General features: G+C 41.5%; 1 protein-coding gene across 1 annotated transcript in view; it reads right to left on the reverse strand.

Moving 5' to 3' along the window:
- Positions 1-910: 910 nt before the first annotated feature.
- The window catches only part of LOC146799906 (uncharacterized), a 49,488-nt gene continuing 34,679 nt past the window's right edge, over positions 911-15,719 (reverse strand). The window contains exon 2 of the mRNA XM_085620833.1: positions 911-7,529. Coding sequence (XP_085476959.1) covers positions 3,670-5,523 — 1,854 coding nt within the window. The 5' untranslated portion in view covers positions 5,524-7,529 and the 3' untranslated portion in view covers positions 911-3,669. The remainder of the gene's footprint in view (positions 7,530-15,719) is intronic.

Raw genomic sequence — 15,719 nt, forward strand, 5'->3', positions numbered from 1 at the left:
AAATTCTTAAATAAAAGACTGTTTTTGTGCTTTATGGTGAGGTGGTTAGCGCATTATTCAGCTAGGACTGTGAAACACGAACATTGAATATATTTATTTGCCTTACAGAGTCTAATTTACAGTTTGCAGCCCTCTGGCTTTTAAAAATTAAAGTGTTTCCTCAGGCCACTGTCAAGATAGATCTCAAAGTATCGTTAATAGGGCTGGGGTCTTCATGGTGGTTGTGATATGTCATAAATGTGGATACTTGGGATGTCTAGGTGCTCCTGAATGCAAAAATGCAGAATACTTTACATGTTATTAAAAATAAAAATCTGTACGCCTATTGAGCATTTTCCATGATGCATTATTAAATACTGTGTGTTTTAAGATAGGTCTGTACATTTTACCAAAATAAAAATCTGTACGCCTACTGAGCATTTTCCATGATGCATTATTAAATACTGTGTGTTTTTAGATAGGTCTGTACATTTTACCTTTGATGACAAATAATTTAACAATATCCGATCACGGGGTTTGGTTTGGTATCCGTTTTTCTTGTGGATAGTGCCTCATTATGGGCATGTTTCAGATGCACATCATGGCAGGATTGAACATAATTTCTGGCATTCTAGTTAACAAAAGCACCTACCCAGCACATCTTCTGACTCCAGATTAGGTCATTCAGCTGCTGCCATGGCACCTGCCAAGGAGCACTCAACAATCTTATTTATTTGAACATAGATGAGAATTGTGATCACTTGGATGTCAGCCTTATTGGCATTTCTCATCTGTAAGCTAATTAAGCATTGTCAAGTTTAAATGGATGTTGTGACTTGGAAAAACAATAGGGAATTGCGAAAAATGTCATTAAAATTAACACAAAACAGGTTACAAGATTAATAAAATCATCTTCATTAACAAATATGAATACCAATAAGGATTAACTTTATTTTACTTTATATTAAATGAAACTTAACAGACTTAAAAAAAACTTAACCTAAGATCCTCCACCAGATTTCTTTGTCAATGCTTAGTACCATAAGTAGGCTTTTAATGTAATGGCTGTTCAAAGCCTATATCATATTCATTTCATGATTATGAATTACTCTCGCACAGTTACTAGACTACAACACTGGTACATTTTGCTCAGAAACGAGCTGTCATGACCCCGTAGTACTAGGAGAGATTTCATGATCTGCTTTCACTTGGGCATAGCAAAATTTAGTCATGTTACAAAAACCTTTTGCATTTGTGAAAAAACATTGCAAATCTACATGCATCCTTTTTGCTGTTTGTATGTATGTATGTGTGTTCTTATATAGCGCTCGACTTACCCTTGGGCATCTCGGCGCTTGCATTGGGAACCCATCCTGGTTTTTCCCTGTGAGATAACCCGTACTGGGCATCCCCAAGGTGAAAGCCAGGCATCCCGCCGCGGGGGGCCATTGTGGAGATTAAGCAAGCTTGTTGCCCAGAGCTGCATAGTGTGAACTCGTGCTTAGAGTGGGCACCGAAGCGAGAATTATCGAGTCCGTGGACAATTGGGCTCCGGTCCCTGCTGCGTCGGGAATCGAACCCTGGTCCCGGGTCTGACCTCTGCTTCAGGGTACGCCTCCTCTAACCAGTGAGCTACACTTCTCCACCAACCTTTTGTGAGAAAGGAGATATTTTTTCAATGGTAAACAGAGCAAAAACTGTCACTAATTCATAATAGTTTGCTGTGTCTACAAAACAAGAAAAAACATTTTATCCAAATGCCACATGTAAAGGTTGGACAGTTTGATTACGTACCATCCACCCATTTTTATAGGGTGAATGTACTCAAAAGCTAGCAGAGCACCGTACAGGGTCAGAGAGAGCTTACAGTCAATGGGTGATAGGAGGTGGTTGGTTTCTAGACAGTTAATGCACTGTGGAGTAGTATGCCTTAAATATGTGAGTCTTCATCTTTTTCGTAAATTGGAGCAGCGTTGGGGTGATCCTCATGGATACGGGGATGTTGGTCCATATCCTGTGTGTTTAGATAGAAACTGCCTGTTGTCTGCTGGTGTCCTGGCTACAGGCGTGTGAGAGCCACAAGATGAGTCGGGTGCTGGTTGTGATGGCTTTGTAAATTATGCAAGTGATTTTGAGGAGGGTGCAAGCCGGCCAGGGAGCTATTGGATTTTCTTCAGGATAGGGGTGATGTGATCATATTTCTTCAGGCCCTAGATAAAATGTGCTGCTTTGTCTATAATGCCTTTAAGGAGTGCCAGTGCGGAGTTTGAGAGGCCGTGGAGCAAGAGGTTATCGCATCCAGATGAGCGAGTACGAGGGGTTGAATGGAAGTTCTGATGCTGTTTTCTAGAAGAAACCGTTTAATTTTCTCTAGAAGAGAGAGCTGCTACCCTGCAGCCTTTGTTTTTTTGGCAATGAGTTTCTTCAGGATAAAGCCGAAGTCCAGTGTTCTAATGTATGAAACAAAATCAGTTAATTGGTATTTTATAAGCAACAGGAAGTTTTGGTTTTTGAAAATTTTTTGTCACAAGCCAAGGTATTTTGTTGGCTTGTCATGTATTCAATTTATACAACTGAGAAGCCCTAGCACAAAAATCTGTCTGTGGTACCAACCGGTGCATAACGCCTTTTCCTTAATAAACAAGTAGAAAAAATTGCATACATTGTTTTTCTTTGCTTTTGGGACCAATACAAAGTGCTGTTCTCATTCTACAAGTCACATAATTTCTTCACTTAAAAAGGGCGTTCATCGTTGCTGGGGCATGGGGATGGGACTTAATTTCTTAATCCCATGCCCGTCTGCTCAGTGATGAACACCGAGCACACTGACAAGTAGGTAAATGCAGGTATAACATTATATTTCACTGCAAGGCTTTGAAGCGCCCTCTGTTGGACTCTCCAGAAAAAAAGGAAATTCCATTTCAAGTCCCCACAGCAGACAGTCAAAATTTCTTGCAACTTCAATTCACAAACTGCTCTGCAACTCCTGATTGTAGTGTGTTTACCCTGGTTAAGAGTTTACTCCGCTGATAGGTCTATAAAGTCTGGACCTTACAATAACAGGGTTTATATTTATATCATTAATCTCTCTAGTTATGTGCAAGTGCCCTTTTTACTGCTGTTGCTCAAAACTGCTATACCTCCAGAAGTTGTAAGGTCACTTGCATAGGCAGCCCATTCAGCAGTTCTTTAAATATTTTTGCTTAAGCCATGAAGCTCTTACTGAGAATTAACATTTTTCTCAATCATTGTTTTCCACGCTTTGTGAATCTCTAGTTGCACATGCTGCTATTTCATGATATGTTTTTGCTTTCTATGACTGAACACTGGGAAAGCTGACAGGGGAGCTTCTTTTTGCAGTTTCTTCACAGACTGTAAGCCTTTGCACGGCAAGCAGCCCAAAAAAAGGCCTTTCATGTTTACTGCAGATGAAAATATTTTCTTGTGTGCTTGCTGATGGTGAATTAGAATTGATAGCCAAGTGAGAAGTTTATATTCTTTGATACAAAATTAAGTATGAAAAATGAAATAACTTGTTCCCATATCCAATACAATAGTAGGTTTTAGCTTTGCCTGTGTGCATCTGTTGATGGATCTCTAGAAACACTGATTTAATAGAGCTCTTTTTACAGTCCCTCCAGGTGTATGCTTTTCTACCCCTGTGTGTTCACTGGTGGTTCTTTAGATGTGCTAATTGACTGAGGCTACTTCCACCTGTTTGGTTTTACAGAAGTGTGTTTGTTTATGTCTCTTTAGGTGTATAAATTGAGTAAAGCTCTTTCCACATTCACTGCATGAATATGGTTTTTCCCCGGTGTGTGTTAGTTGATGAGTCTTTAAAGTTGATGCTTTATTGAAATTCTTTCCACATTCACAACATGTGTATGGTTTTTCACCAGTGTGTGTTCGCTGATGGCTCTTTAGGTTTGCAAAGTGAGTAAAGCTCTTTCCACATTCATAGCAATTATATGGTTTTTCCCCAGTGTGTGTTAGTTTATGTCTATTCAGGTGTGTAGATTGAGTAAAGCTCTTTCCACATTGACTGCATGCGTATGGTTTCTCCCCTGTGTGTATTCGCTGATGAGCCTTTAGAGTTGATGTTGCACTAAAATTCTTTCCACATTCAGAGCATGTGTATGGTTTTTCCCCTGTATGTGTTCGCTGATGGCTCTTTAGGAGTTTTAAATTACCAAGGCTCTTTCCACATTCATTACATGTAAATGGTTTTTCCCCTGTGTGTGTTCTCTGATGGATCTTTAGGGTTGCTGAATCACTATAGCTCTTTCCACATTGACTGCATTTATATGGTTTTTCACCTGTGTGTGTTCGCTGATGGTTCTTTAGAGTTGATGTTTGAGTAAAGCTCTTTCCACATTCACTGCAGGTGTATGGTCTTTCTCCTGTGTGTGTTTGTTTATGTCTCTTTAGGTTTACAAAGTAAGAGAAGTTCTTTCCACATTTACTGCATGTATATGGTTTTTCCCCTGTATGTGTTCTCTGATGAATTTTTAGGGCTGCTGATTGACTAAAGCTCTTTCCACATTCATTGCATATATATGGTTTTTCCCCTGTGTGTGTTCGCTGATGAGACTTTAGATTTGATATTGTATTAAAATCCCTTCCACATTCACAGCATGGGTATGGTTTTTCCCCTGTGTGTGTCCGATGATGGTTCTTTAGGAGTGTTAAGTCAGAAAAGCTCTTTTTACATTCACTGCATGGGTAAGGTTTTTCGCCTGTGTGTGTTCGCTCATGGCTCTTTAGACGCACTAATTGCTTAAAACTCTTACCACATTCATTGCATGTATATGGTTTTTCCCCAATGTGTATCCAATGATGGTACTTTAGGCTTGTTAAGTAAGGAAAGCACTTTCCACATTCACTGCATATGTATGGTTTTTCCCCTGTGTGTGCTCGCTGATGTTTCTTCAGCATTGTTGATGTAGTAAAGCTCTTTCCACATTCATTGCATGCATATTGCTTTTCCCCTGTGTGTGTCCACTGATGGTACTTTAGGCTTGCTAAGTGAGCAAAGTTCTTTCCACATTCACTGCATGTGTAGGATTTTTCCCCTGTGTGTGCTCTCTGATGACTCTTAAGATTTCCAGAATGAGCAAAGCTCTTTCCACATTCACTGCATTTGTATGGTTTTTCACCTGTGTGTTTGCGCTGATGCCTCTTGAGCTGTAATGAGTCAGTAAATCTATTTCCACATTCACTGCATGTGAATGGCTTTTCCCCAGTGTGTGTTCGCTGATGGCTCTGTAGAGACCGTAACTGAATAAAGCCCTTGCCACATTCACTGCATGTGTATGATTTCACCCCCTTGTGTGCTCTCTGATGACTCTTAAGATTTCCAGCATGAGCAAAGCTATTTTCACATTCATCGCATTTGTATGGTTTTTCCTCTATGTGGGTTCGCTGATGCCGTTTTAGTTGTGTACCCCGAGTAAAGCTCTTTACACATTCACTGTATGCATTTGATGGTCCTCCTGTAGACGTTTCATAATCATCCCCTTGAACTGATGTTGCATTATAACTCATCTTTCTTTCAATGCATCTGTTTTTGATCTTTGTGGTTGTTGTTGGCAAAGTATAGTGGATACCCTTTCTCACCAAAACTTCTCCTGTGTAGTTTTTCTTCTGTTATTGTTTGTGAGAGGACTTTTAGCTGTGATGCTTGATGAATGGACTTACCAAAGTCACTCTGCCTTTATGAGCTGTCTCCTGTTTGCTGATACTGCTTCAGTATCAAGTAGAAACCAAAGCTAACCTTTTGTTTGCTGTGTATGTATGATGTTTTTCCAGTGTTTAAGGTCCATGGGTTAGTCACATTTTGGCATGCACATCAAAGGGGTGCAACTGACTGTTGCTGGACTTCTAACAATGCTGACGGACTGTGGTTGCTGAAATACTGACAATTTACTAACATTCACTACATATAGGAGGTATTTCCAACAGGTGTGTTTTGTACCTTTAAATATAATGTTGAATGGTGACTAGAATCCTTGTCAATCCGTATGCTGTTTCTTCTGAGGTATGAATCTTCGATCTTGATTAAACGTTTTCAAATAACTGAGCAAAGAATATACATCATTGCTGACTAACTACGTATTGCAATTAATTGATTAACTTGGGTTTTCTAAAGTGCAACAGCTAACCAAAGTTTGCCCGAGCTCTAGTAACAACAGTATTTCTAATACGGAAAAGGAATTAAAAACAGATTAGATTTCCCTGGAAAAAGTCAGACGCTGTTTCAGAAAGGAAAGCAAGTTGTTGCCAAGTCTGAGTTCAATTGGAAGGGAGTCCTTAGGGAGGGTACAAGAAACCTGTACGATCTATCTCCTTGCCTAGAAAGATTGACTCTTTTTATAGTTGCTAAAAGTTTATTTTCAGAGCAAAGGCTTCTCCTACGAACATAATTCTGGATTTTACATCTAAGTTATGATGATCCCCTATCATGATAGGTCAACTCCTCTCTTATGTATCATCCACAAAGCCTAACGGCTAGGGCAGTCGTCCTTGAATCTGGGGAACTGGGTTCGAGTCTCGGCAACAACGCTGAACATCCTGTGATTCTGGGCAAATCACTTAATCTCCCCATGCCTAACAAAAAAAATGAATGTGTCCTCATGTAACGCAACTGGTGCTATGTAAAGTGCTCTGATACCTTCGGGTCAAGTTTGCGCTATATAAAACTCCGTAAAGTAAAAAATAAACTTTTTAAAAAAATAATCAAAGTCTTAAACCAAACTCCTTTCTTCACCAGAAGCCAGTGAAGTTTCCCCAGATTCTCGAGGTTAATCAGACATCCGGTCTAGCTGCCACATTTTGGACAGTTTAAAGCCTTTGCACAAGATACCGAGGTTAGCCAAAATTTATGACATTTCCACAATCCTATCTCAAGCCAAACAGTGGTCCGATGACAGTATTCCTAGAGGTAATGAGTAGCAGTGGAAAAATTTGAATAGCATACCCAGAATTACAAACCAAGTGGAAACAACCTTCTTCATGTGCTTAGTAAAAATTAACTGGCTAGTCAAAAGAATTCCCAAAATGTTGGGCTCTTCAGGTTGGGCCATTTTTGCCACACATGCAAGCAAAGTATGAACTTCATTGCCAAGTCTGTGCATAGTAGGATAGTATTCTGCATTGGAAGTAGCTGAAATATTCTATTATTGTAAACTTCAGTCGTTTGCCTCACGATTAATGTGTTGCACACATTTGATCTTTTTTTGTGGTTCATAAGGTATAGTGCAACAGATTGTATGATGGACTAAAGCCAAAGCATGGTTCTTATCGTGTTCGATAGTCAGCACACCCTTTAATAAAGAATGTTAAGTGCAACTACTGATGCTGCAATTTGATACTATGCAGATCTTAGGGGTAATGCTGCATGGTTGTTATCTGATTCTTGGAGCGACTGGATTGCTCTTGATGCAAGTTGTAGCATTTCTTCATGTGTGAGTTCTTCTGTCTCTTACTGTGCTGTTCGGTTTCTGGTGTCATCCTTGTTCTTCTTCATCGTATTACGTATTTATGACTGCTATCTGTGGAAATAAAAATAATTGCAATCACTAAATGTATAGGATGCATATAGAACACAGCGTGGAAAAGGGCATAACTAATTTCGATTAAATGTACACTAAGTCTGATGACATTTATGTTACTGTAATAATCACAGCCACTGTACAGATTTTCAGTTATTTGTTGTACTGCTCACTTTGCCTCTAAAAGACTGGAACCATCCTTATACAAACATGACTTGATCTTGCTCGATTGAGAACAGTGAAGCTCAAACTGCAAGGCAAATTTCACACTGAACAGGAACAAACGCAACTCAAGACGGGTTTCGATATTCAAGATCCTTGTAAACAACATGCATCGTGAATTTTATGTCACAGCAAGAACATTATTGAAGAAATCTTTACATCAGTGTGCCTACAAGTAACCCAAGAATAACAAAATCATGAAAAACAAAACAATAATGCATAAAGTAAAACAAAATACAACATGTTTGTTTAAAAAACAGTATCATGCTCAAGACAAACCATAACCCAGGGACAAGGTCCTTTTAAGGTCGCAGCTTACCAGACAGTGCAGCTGTCTGGTAAGCTAAAGACATCTTGGGGACTTTCAGAAAGTTGACCCAGGAATCCATCCACCCATTATTTACCACTAGGTTTGTGGTTTGTAACTCACATTTTCTGGCTTTCTATTTGAGGTTTTATTTGCTGTAGGCTCTCCAGGTTCAATTAGTCTCTCCCGTTGCCCAAACCATGTTTACTCTATTCTTCCACAAACTCAATTTCTCTAAATGGGCCTTTAAATCTTGTTCTTGCCACATTTGCTGTGCGTTCAAAGACAGAGGTCAAACGTAAAGCTGTCTTCCAGGGAGCTTGGTGGTTTTTTTCCTTTCTCTGACTTCAAAGTGAGAGGCTTCATGTGACAATCATGCAGGCTAGGAAATCTGTACTCCATGCCACTGCTCTCTCCTCTGCACCACTCAACTCTACACCTCTGAACTACTCCACTATATGCCACGTCACTCTATGCCACTCTGCATTACTCCACTCTATGCCACTGCACTCTACACCACTGGAATATGCTATGCATCGCTGTACTCTATGCCACTCTACATCACTGCTTTCTAAGCCAATCACTACACTCTAAGCAAATGCACTCTACACAACTATACTCAAAACCAATGGACTCTATGCTGACCTGCTCTGCACCACTGTACTTAATCCACTTCACTGTAGGTCACCCTACTCCACTTCACTATACGACACTATACTCTATATTCCACACTATTCAACTCTGCTCCACTGACACTCTACTCCACTCTAATCCACTCTATGCCATTCTACGACACTACTACACTCCACAACGCTCTATGCAACTCCCTCTGTGTCACTCTATGCCACTTTACTCCACTCTATTTTATGACACACTCCGTCACGTCACTCAACTCTATGACAATATACTCTGCTTTACGCCACTCAACTCTACATACAACTGTCTACTCCACTCAATGTAACACCATCTACACCACTAAACTTTGCCGTACACCACTCCTTGACACTCTATGCCACTCTACTCAACTCTGGGACTGTACTCTACTCAACTCTACTCTACTCCCTTCCACTGTACAAAACTCTGCTCCCTCCAAGACACTCCACAACACTGTAAGCTACTCCGTGACAATCCAATCCACTCCTCCCCATGTCACTCAACTCTACTGTATGCCACCCCACGCCACTCTACGCAACTCCATAAAACTCTACTATACGACACTCCACTCTCCTTTACCCCACTAACTTTTAGCCATGCTGAATAGCAGCCAATCTGGTATACAACATCGCTAAAACATATTGGCAAAGCCAATGCTCTTGCATAAGTGAGACTTATTGGCTTAGCCAGTGCTGGTTTTTTCTAGGCCTGCATCCCAATCCATTATTTTTTTTGCCCACAATGCCACTTCAGTTTGAACCTCGCCATGTGCAAATCAATCGTGTTTCTGCTCCAATAGGAACAGTCCAGGCCAAACTGCCTTGAATGGCAACACAATCAACCCAGGACCTGTTTCCCCCTTATTAGGGCTCACCAGCCAGTTATGGCATGGTACCAGTGGCACAGTGAGCATGGGACCTACATCTAAGCACACCGTTACGCTTAGGATATAAAGAGACCAGTCCAGCTTGAACTACCAGGCCAGGTCCTCTCTGAACAAGAACCCAAGCAACCTAGAACTTTATTTTGCCCTCATTAGGGCTTATTGAGTATAGCTTGAATTTAGTGACACAGATCATGGACTGGGCACGCTCATCACACTTCGGGCAAGGTGATGGATGGAATGTGTGAATAAGTCTCAGCACTGGTAATTGATTTTGCCCACCATGCCACCTCAGTCAGGATTTCAATGGCAACATATCAGCCCAAACCGCCAGGCCAGGTCCTCCCTGAACAGGAACTAAAACAACTAAACAACTCCGAACCAGTTACCCCCTTATTAGAACTCATCAGCCAGGTAAAGCTTAGTCACGGCCACGACTGGGCCCACCCGTCCCATGACTTGGATCCTGTGCGCACGGTGCCACCAGAACCAAGCTATAGCTGGCTGATGAGCCCCAATAATGATAAAACAGGTCCTTTGGGAGAACCCGTCGCTGAGTACTAAGCTTCCTGGTGGATTCTGTGTCTCACAAACGGACAGAAAGGAAACCTATATCGTAGACTAAGGCGGTTAGCCAACCCGAGGTGGTTCTACATTTATTTTACACGTTAAACTTTGTTTAATAAGGCATATCTCGTTTACTTACGTAAAGTCTGATTTCCCACTCTACATAGAGCAAATGAGTAAAGGATGCCTCACTATCAGGGATCCACTGAGGCCAATTTAAAAAGAAGTCTTTGTGCTCTAGTACACGTAAGCGATTCCGCAAGGCTCTTCATACCAATGTAGAGACCAGCTTGCACTCACCATGATTACAGGTCATAGGGCCAGAAAACGAGCTCCACCCTCTCCCTTAAAACTCACATGGACAAAGGAGAGGAGATGAGGACTCCATGTCATTGGGGGAATCCTTGCCCCATGACTAAACAACTGATACACAAGACAATTTAACAGACATCTCAGATGAGAAGGGAAAAAACTACCATAGTCCCATAAAACACTTGAGGCAGGTAGGGAGCCAGACTCCCTGCTTTTATACAACATTATTCATCATACAGTGCCCAGCATGATTTAAGCCAAGGACTGTGCCATCTGTGTTGCCGCATATCAAAGGAGGCTGGGCTGTGCCATCTTCTAGGCTGCTATGCTTTCAGGAAAAAAGCCACATTGGCTCTTCCTGGGAGGATATTGTGTAGCACCTTACCTTTATTTCCTCTCCAGGAAAACAACCCAGGATATTTTCCGTACAATGAGTCTGTTCCATAATAATGTAATTTTAAAAAAGGCAAGTGATAGTTACCTGGTCCTATGTGATCAAGTATTCTGATTAATATAGAAATTGAAACGATTTTGCTCATTTTCATTCTTCCTTAGCACATGAATTGCATTATTTTATTTATATATTAGCCCTGCTGAACAAGCAGCTTCAAATCCGAGCCACTTATTTAATCAAAAACACCTACACTGTTTCCCCTTGATTGAACGAGACTCTGAAGCTGCAATGACAAATGCTGTGATTGAAAACTGAATGTATAACTTTGGGAAAGCGCATGCTCATTAGGTTCCACGATAGAAATCTAAGAGGCGCTTCCTTATTCCTTCCATTAAACCAGACTGAAAGTTCACAACAGGTTAATTCAAGTGAAACGCTTTTATGTCTCAATATTTTGGATACTGTCGCCTCTGCTTTACTTCTAAAACTTAGATGCAAAATAGACTCCGTCCCTTGGGAGAACTTAGTTGTCATCTTGAACTTCGTTATATCACATGAAGTTCCCAATGTGTGGGACTGCAGTCAATCAATCTGGGAGACATTAGATGACTCAACTGGAGCAGCTGTAAAATGACAACTTTGAATAAAGGGAATATTGTACTTAAGTTGTATCAGTGAGTTTATACGTGGCCTAAACCTCAGTTTCAATGCTATTAGCCAAATCACTCGACTTTAATTTGAGCCCTATACTATCGAATGTACTCTGCTCAGTGCTAATTCATGTTGCCTGCAGAATATCTTCGCAAATTATCAATCTACACCCTGTTACATGTCTCAGCTAGTTGGTCACTTTATTGACTCTTGAATCATAAGTTTTATTGGCTCCTTTCAATAATTTAGGGACATTTGGCAGGTATATATCAAACAGCTTAAAAATATTGGCTAGAATATGTTATGTTATGTTATGTTATGCTATGGGGGATTTGTACAGCGCACGGCTACTCAGAAGAGTGTCCCGGCGCTAAAGAGGTACCCCTTGAGAAGAGAGATCCTGAAAGCTTCCAGTCCTGGCCGGCATAAATTATTGATGGAACGGCCAGGTCTTAAGTTGGCGTCTAAAACTAAGGAGTTCAGGTTCAAATGTGAGGGAAAGAGGCAGTGAGTTCCATAATCTGCCTACAGTCACCTGAAAGGAACGTCCTCCCTTCCTTGCTTGAAGAAATTTTGGCACCACTAACAAATGTTGGGCCGAAGATCTTAGCATCCGACCCGGAAAGTAGCTCAATGGATAATTCGTCTTTGAAGTAAGGTTTAAAATCATTGCTCACATTTCTTTCATTTGGCCAACCCCTCACAATAAATTTCTTCACCCTGAGTTGGCACTTGTCCAGTTTGGAATATTCATACCATTCATGCAGAGATACTGCCACTTCAACGGCCACGACTCCGTCACCATTCCTACCACACATATGACTTCCTGATCCTCTGAATTGGTAATACCATCACTGACAGGGTATCTAGAGAGAATATCTGCTCTAGCATTTTTAGATCCAGGGATGTGTCTGACGTCAAAATTAAACTCATACAAAGGAGCAAGAAGTTTCACGAATCTGGTACTAGCCTTGATCAGGTTTTTCTCAGACAACAGAAACACTAAAGGTTTGTGACCCACGACCAATAAAAAAAATTCAACCCACAGGTATGTCACAAAATGCCTGGTAGCCCAGACACATGCTAGAGCCTCCCTTTCTATAATGCTGTAATTACATTCAGCTTGGGACAAACATCTGGAGGTTCAGGAAACTGTATTCTCCTTTCCATCCACCATTTAGGAAAGTACTGCCCCCCTAAACCGACACCACTGGCATCTACTGTAACAATGGACATATCATCTCTGAAAGGAAAAAGGGCAGGAACCTCTACAATAAGTTTCTTTAAAGCCACAAAAACCTCTTGCTCCTCTGCTCTCCACACGAATGCTTCACCCTTGCGTAAAAGTTTCCTGAGCGGTTCCGCTCTAAGGGCAAAATTATCAATGAATCTGGAGTAAGACTCACAAAGGCCCAGGAAGGGCCTCAATTGATCTTTATCCACAGGCTCCGGACTGAACTGAATTGCATCCACCAAATTAGCCTTGGGTTTGATACCTGTGCCAGAGAAGACATGCCCCAAGACACAACCTCAGATACTATAACACTGCAATTAACCGTGAACCCATGGTCTCCAAACTTGCCCCAAAACTCATCAAACACCTGCAAATGTTCCTCTTGAGTTTTGGTAAACACCAAAATGTTAATCTGATAGGCTAACACTTGCTTGCAGGCCATAAAATCAGTTGTTAAAAAAACTGAGGTAGCTGAGGCCAACCCAAAAGGTAAACGCAAACATCTAAATGACCCAAAAGGCATATTAAATGCTGTGAGAGACCTGGAACCAATGCTTAGTTCCACTTGATGATACGCCACCCTGAGGTCTATAGTGGAAAAGAATCTGGTGCTACCTACTTGAGCTAACATCTTCTGAATCTTAGGTAAAGGGAAATAATCTACCAAGATGATTTTGTTCAAGGATCTGAGGTCGACACAGAGTCTCATGTCTCCATTCCTTTTCTTGGCTATAACAATGGGTAAAATCCACTGAGACAAGTCAACAGGTCTCAGAACACATGTTAGCTAAGTGAGTCTTTAACTGACTCCTCATGCTTAAGGTAACAATCCTGACTTTGTGAACCACCGGTACTGCATTGTCCTTAAGTAAAATTTCATGCTTAAAACCCTTGACCACACCCAACCAGTCCTCAAACAGAACTTTGTGCTTCTCTCATAAATTGGAAACGGGCAAAGGAGGCTTAACTGGTTTAGGCAAAGGAGGTGTGGAAGGAATGACTAAAGAAATAAGACAGTGAGTGCCTAGACGCAGCACCATGGCAAACACCCCTTGATCCTTCCACCCCAAAATGTTTTCACCTTTTTTTTTACAACATAAGCTTTAGTATTGATGACCCTATCTTGAAACGTAAGTGTATCCGTAAAATAACCCATCAAATCATTACTTTTGCCCTCCAAATGCTACAGTGCGCATGTTCGGAGGCAGCAATTGGATTGACCCCCACTTTGACCAATATAGTTCATCAGTAATTATGGCGATAGGTGACCCACTAACCCTACACGTAACTCCTCCTATGACTTTGCCAATGCCAATGTCACAAATAGGTTCACCGCCCCTGGGTGAAGCAATTCATGTTTCAATCATTTTGGTGGATACTACAACTCTGTTCCACTTCTTCCTCCGCTGATTCATTATGACTTCCAATGTGCTCTTCATCCTTGACGAATACTATTTTCTGGACATTCCTGCACACCCTGGCACAATTCCCCACTTTCTTGCACTTTGCACAAGTTTTACCAAGGGCAGGGCAAACTTTGGCGTTGGCCAAATGCGAATAAGAACCACATCGGAAGCAAACATTGATGGACTTGCCACTTTTCTTGCTGTCCTTGGGCGGCAAATTGTTTGGCCTAGCTTTACCATCCACCACATTTACATGTTCATGATCCACAAGCTCCTTGCCTTCATTATGTTCTTTGGATGCCTGTACTGATCTTACAATTCTCCTGGCTATTTCCAAGGTTTCATGTAAGTTGGGGTTGTGACAACACAACAGTTTCTCCTGAATACGTTTGCCGTAGCAATTTACGACAATTCGGTCCCTAAAATAATTATCTGGATTGTCATCAAACTCATAAGTTTAAGCCAAAACTCTTACTTCAGCAATAAAAGTGTCAATAGACTCAAATTGTGATTACCTCTTGGTAAAAAAACCTGTCCCTCACAACAATCATACTAGTGTCATCCTTGAAATGGGTTTTAAGTCTGTTGATGGCTTCTAAGCACACATACCACATGCCTATCGCTGATAAACTATGTGAGAGACACCAAGGCATTGAACATCAGAATATGTAAAAAAAGAATTGCCATACTAGTGATACTTTATGGCACAAGGATAGCAAAAACAGAGCGTGCCTATCGCCGAATGACAGGCATTAGTTGAAGCTACTAGCATGCCTGTCGCTGATAAACGATGTAAAAAACTCACAGACACTGAGGCCAAAATTGAAATGCAGGAGAATAACGCAAGGTGTCCCAAAATATGACCTCCGAACGTGTGAAGTTCCCAAAGTGTGGCTGCCATGCATGACGTGCCGTGTATCAGGAGTCAATAAAGCTCGTAAAGAAGTGCACGTGATCCTTGGGAGGCCTGTATCTGACGGCAGCAGAAACGCGAGCAGGAAATTGCCAGCAAGCTGAATACAACAAAATTGGAGTTGAAGGTGCACTGCCAGAAGCCGTTTGGGTAATGACACAGAAGCGGCATGACGCGGCGCTCACCTGCGCTGAAAAAACATGTCAATGGGCTAGTACAGGTGCCGTCCTTGCTGGCATGAGAGGGTTCCTCAGATCATGGCCAAATTGTGTTATATCCCACACGGAGAGATGAAATGGAGAAATAAACCTTTATTCAGCAGGGCCGGACGGGCCATAGTGGGCACTGGGCGTTTCCCTGGTGACTCGCCAGGGTGGGGTCGGTTTTAGACCAAAGGGGGGATGTTTTTAGGTCTCGCCTGGTGTAAGCAGCGCACGCGCTGCACTCGCCATGCATGGGCTTCTTGGAATCAATACGATTCCAGAAGCTCTGTCTCAGCTCCACCTGCAAATGTGATTGGTATGCGTCGTTGGTCATCACTTATTATTCAGAACAGCCTTTGTTCATTGTACCAGAGGGTTTTTAGTACCTCCTGGTTGCCACCCTGTCCTCTTTAGGCCACGCCCAGTGGGATTGGATCTTTTACT

This window comes from Triturus cristatus, chromosome 8 (genome assembly GCF_964204655.1).
Source record: "Triturus cristatus chromosome 8, aTriCri1.1, whole genome shotgun sequence".
In the NCBI taxonomy this organism is placed as follows: Eukaryota; Metazoa; Chordata; class Amphibia; order Caudata; family Salamandridae; genus Triturus; species Triturus cristatus.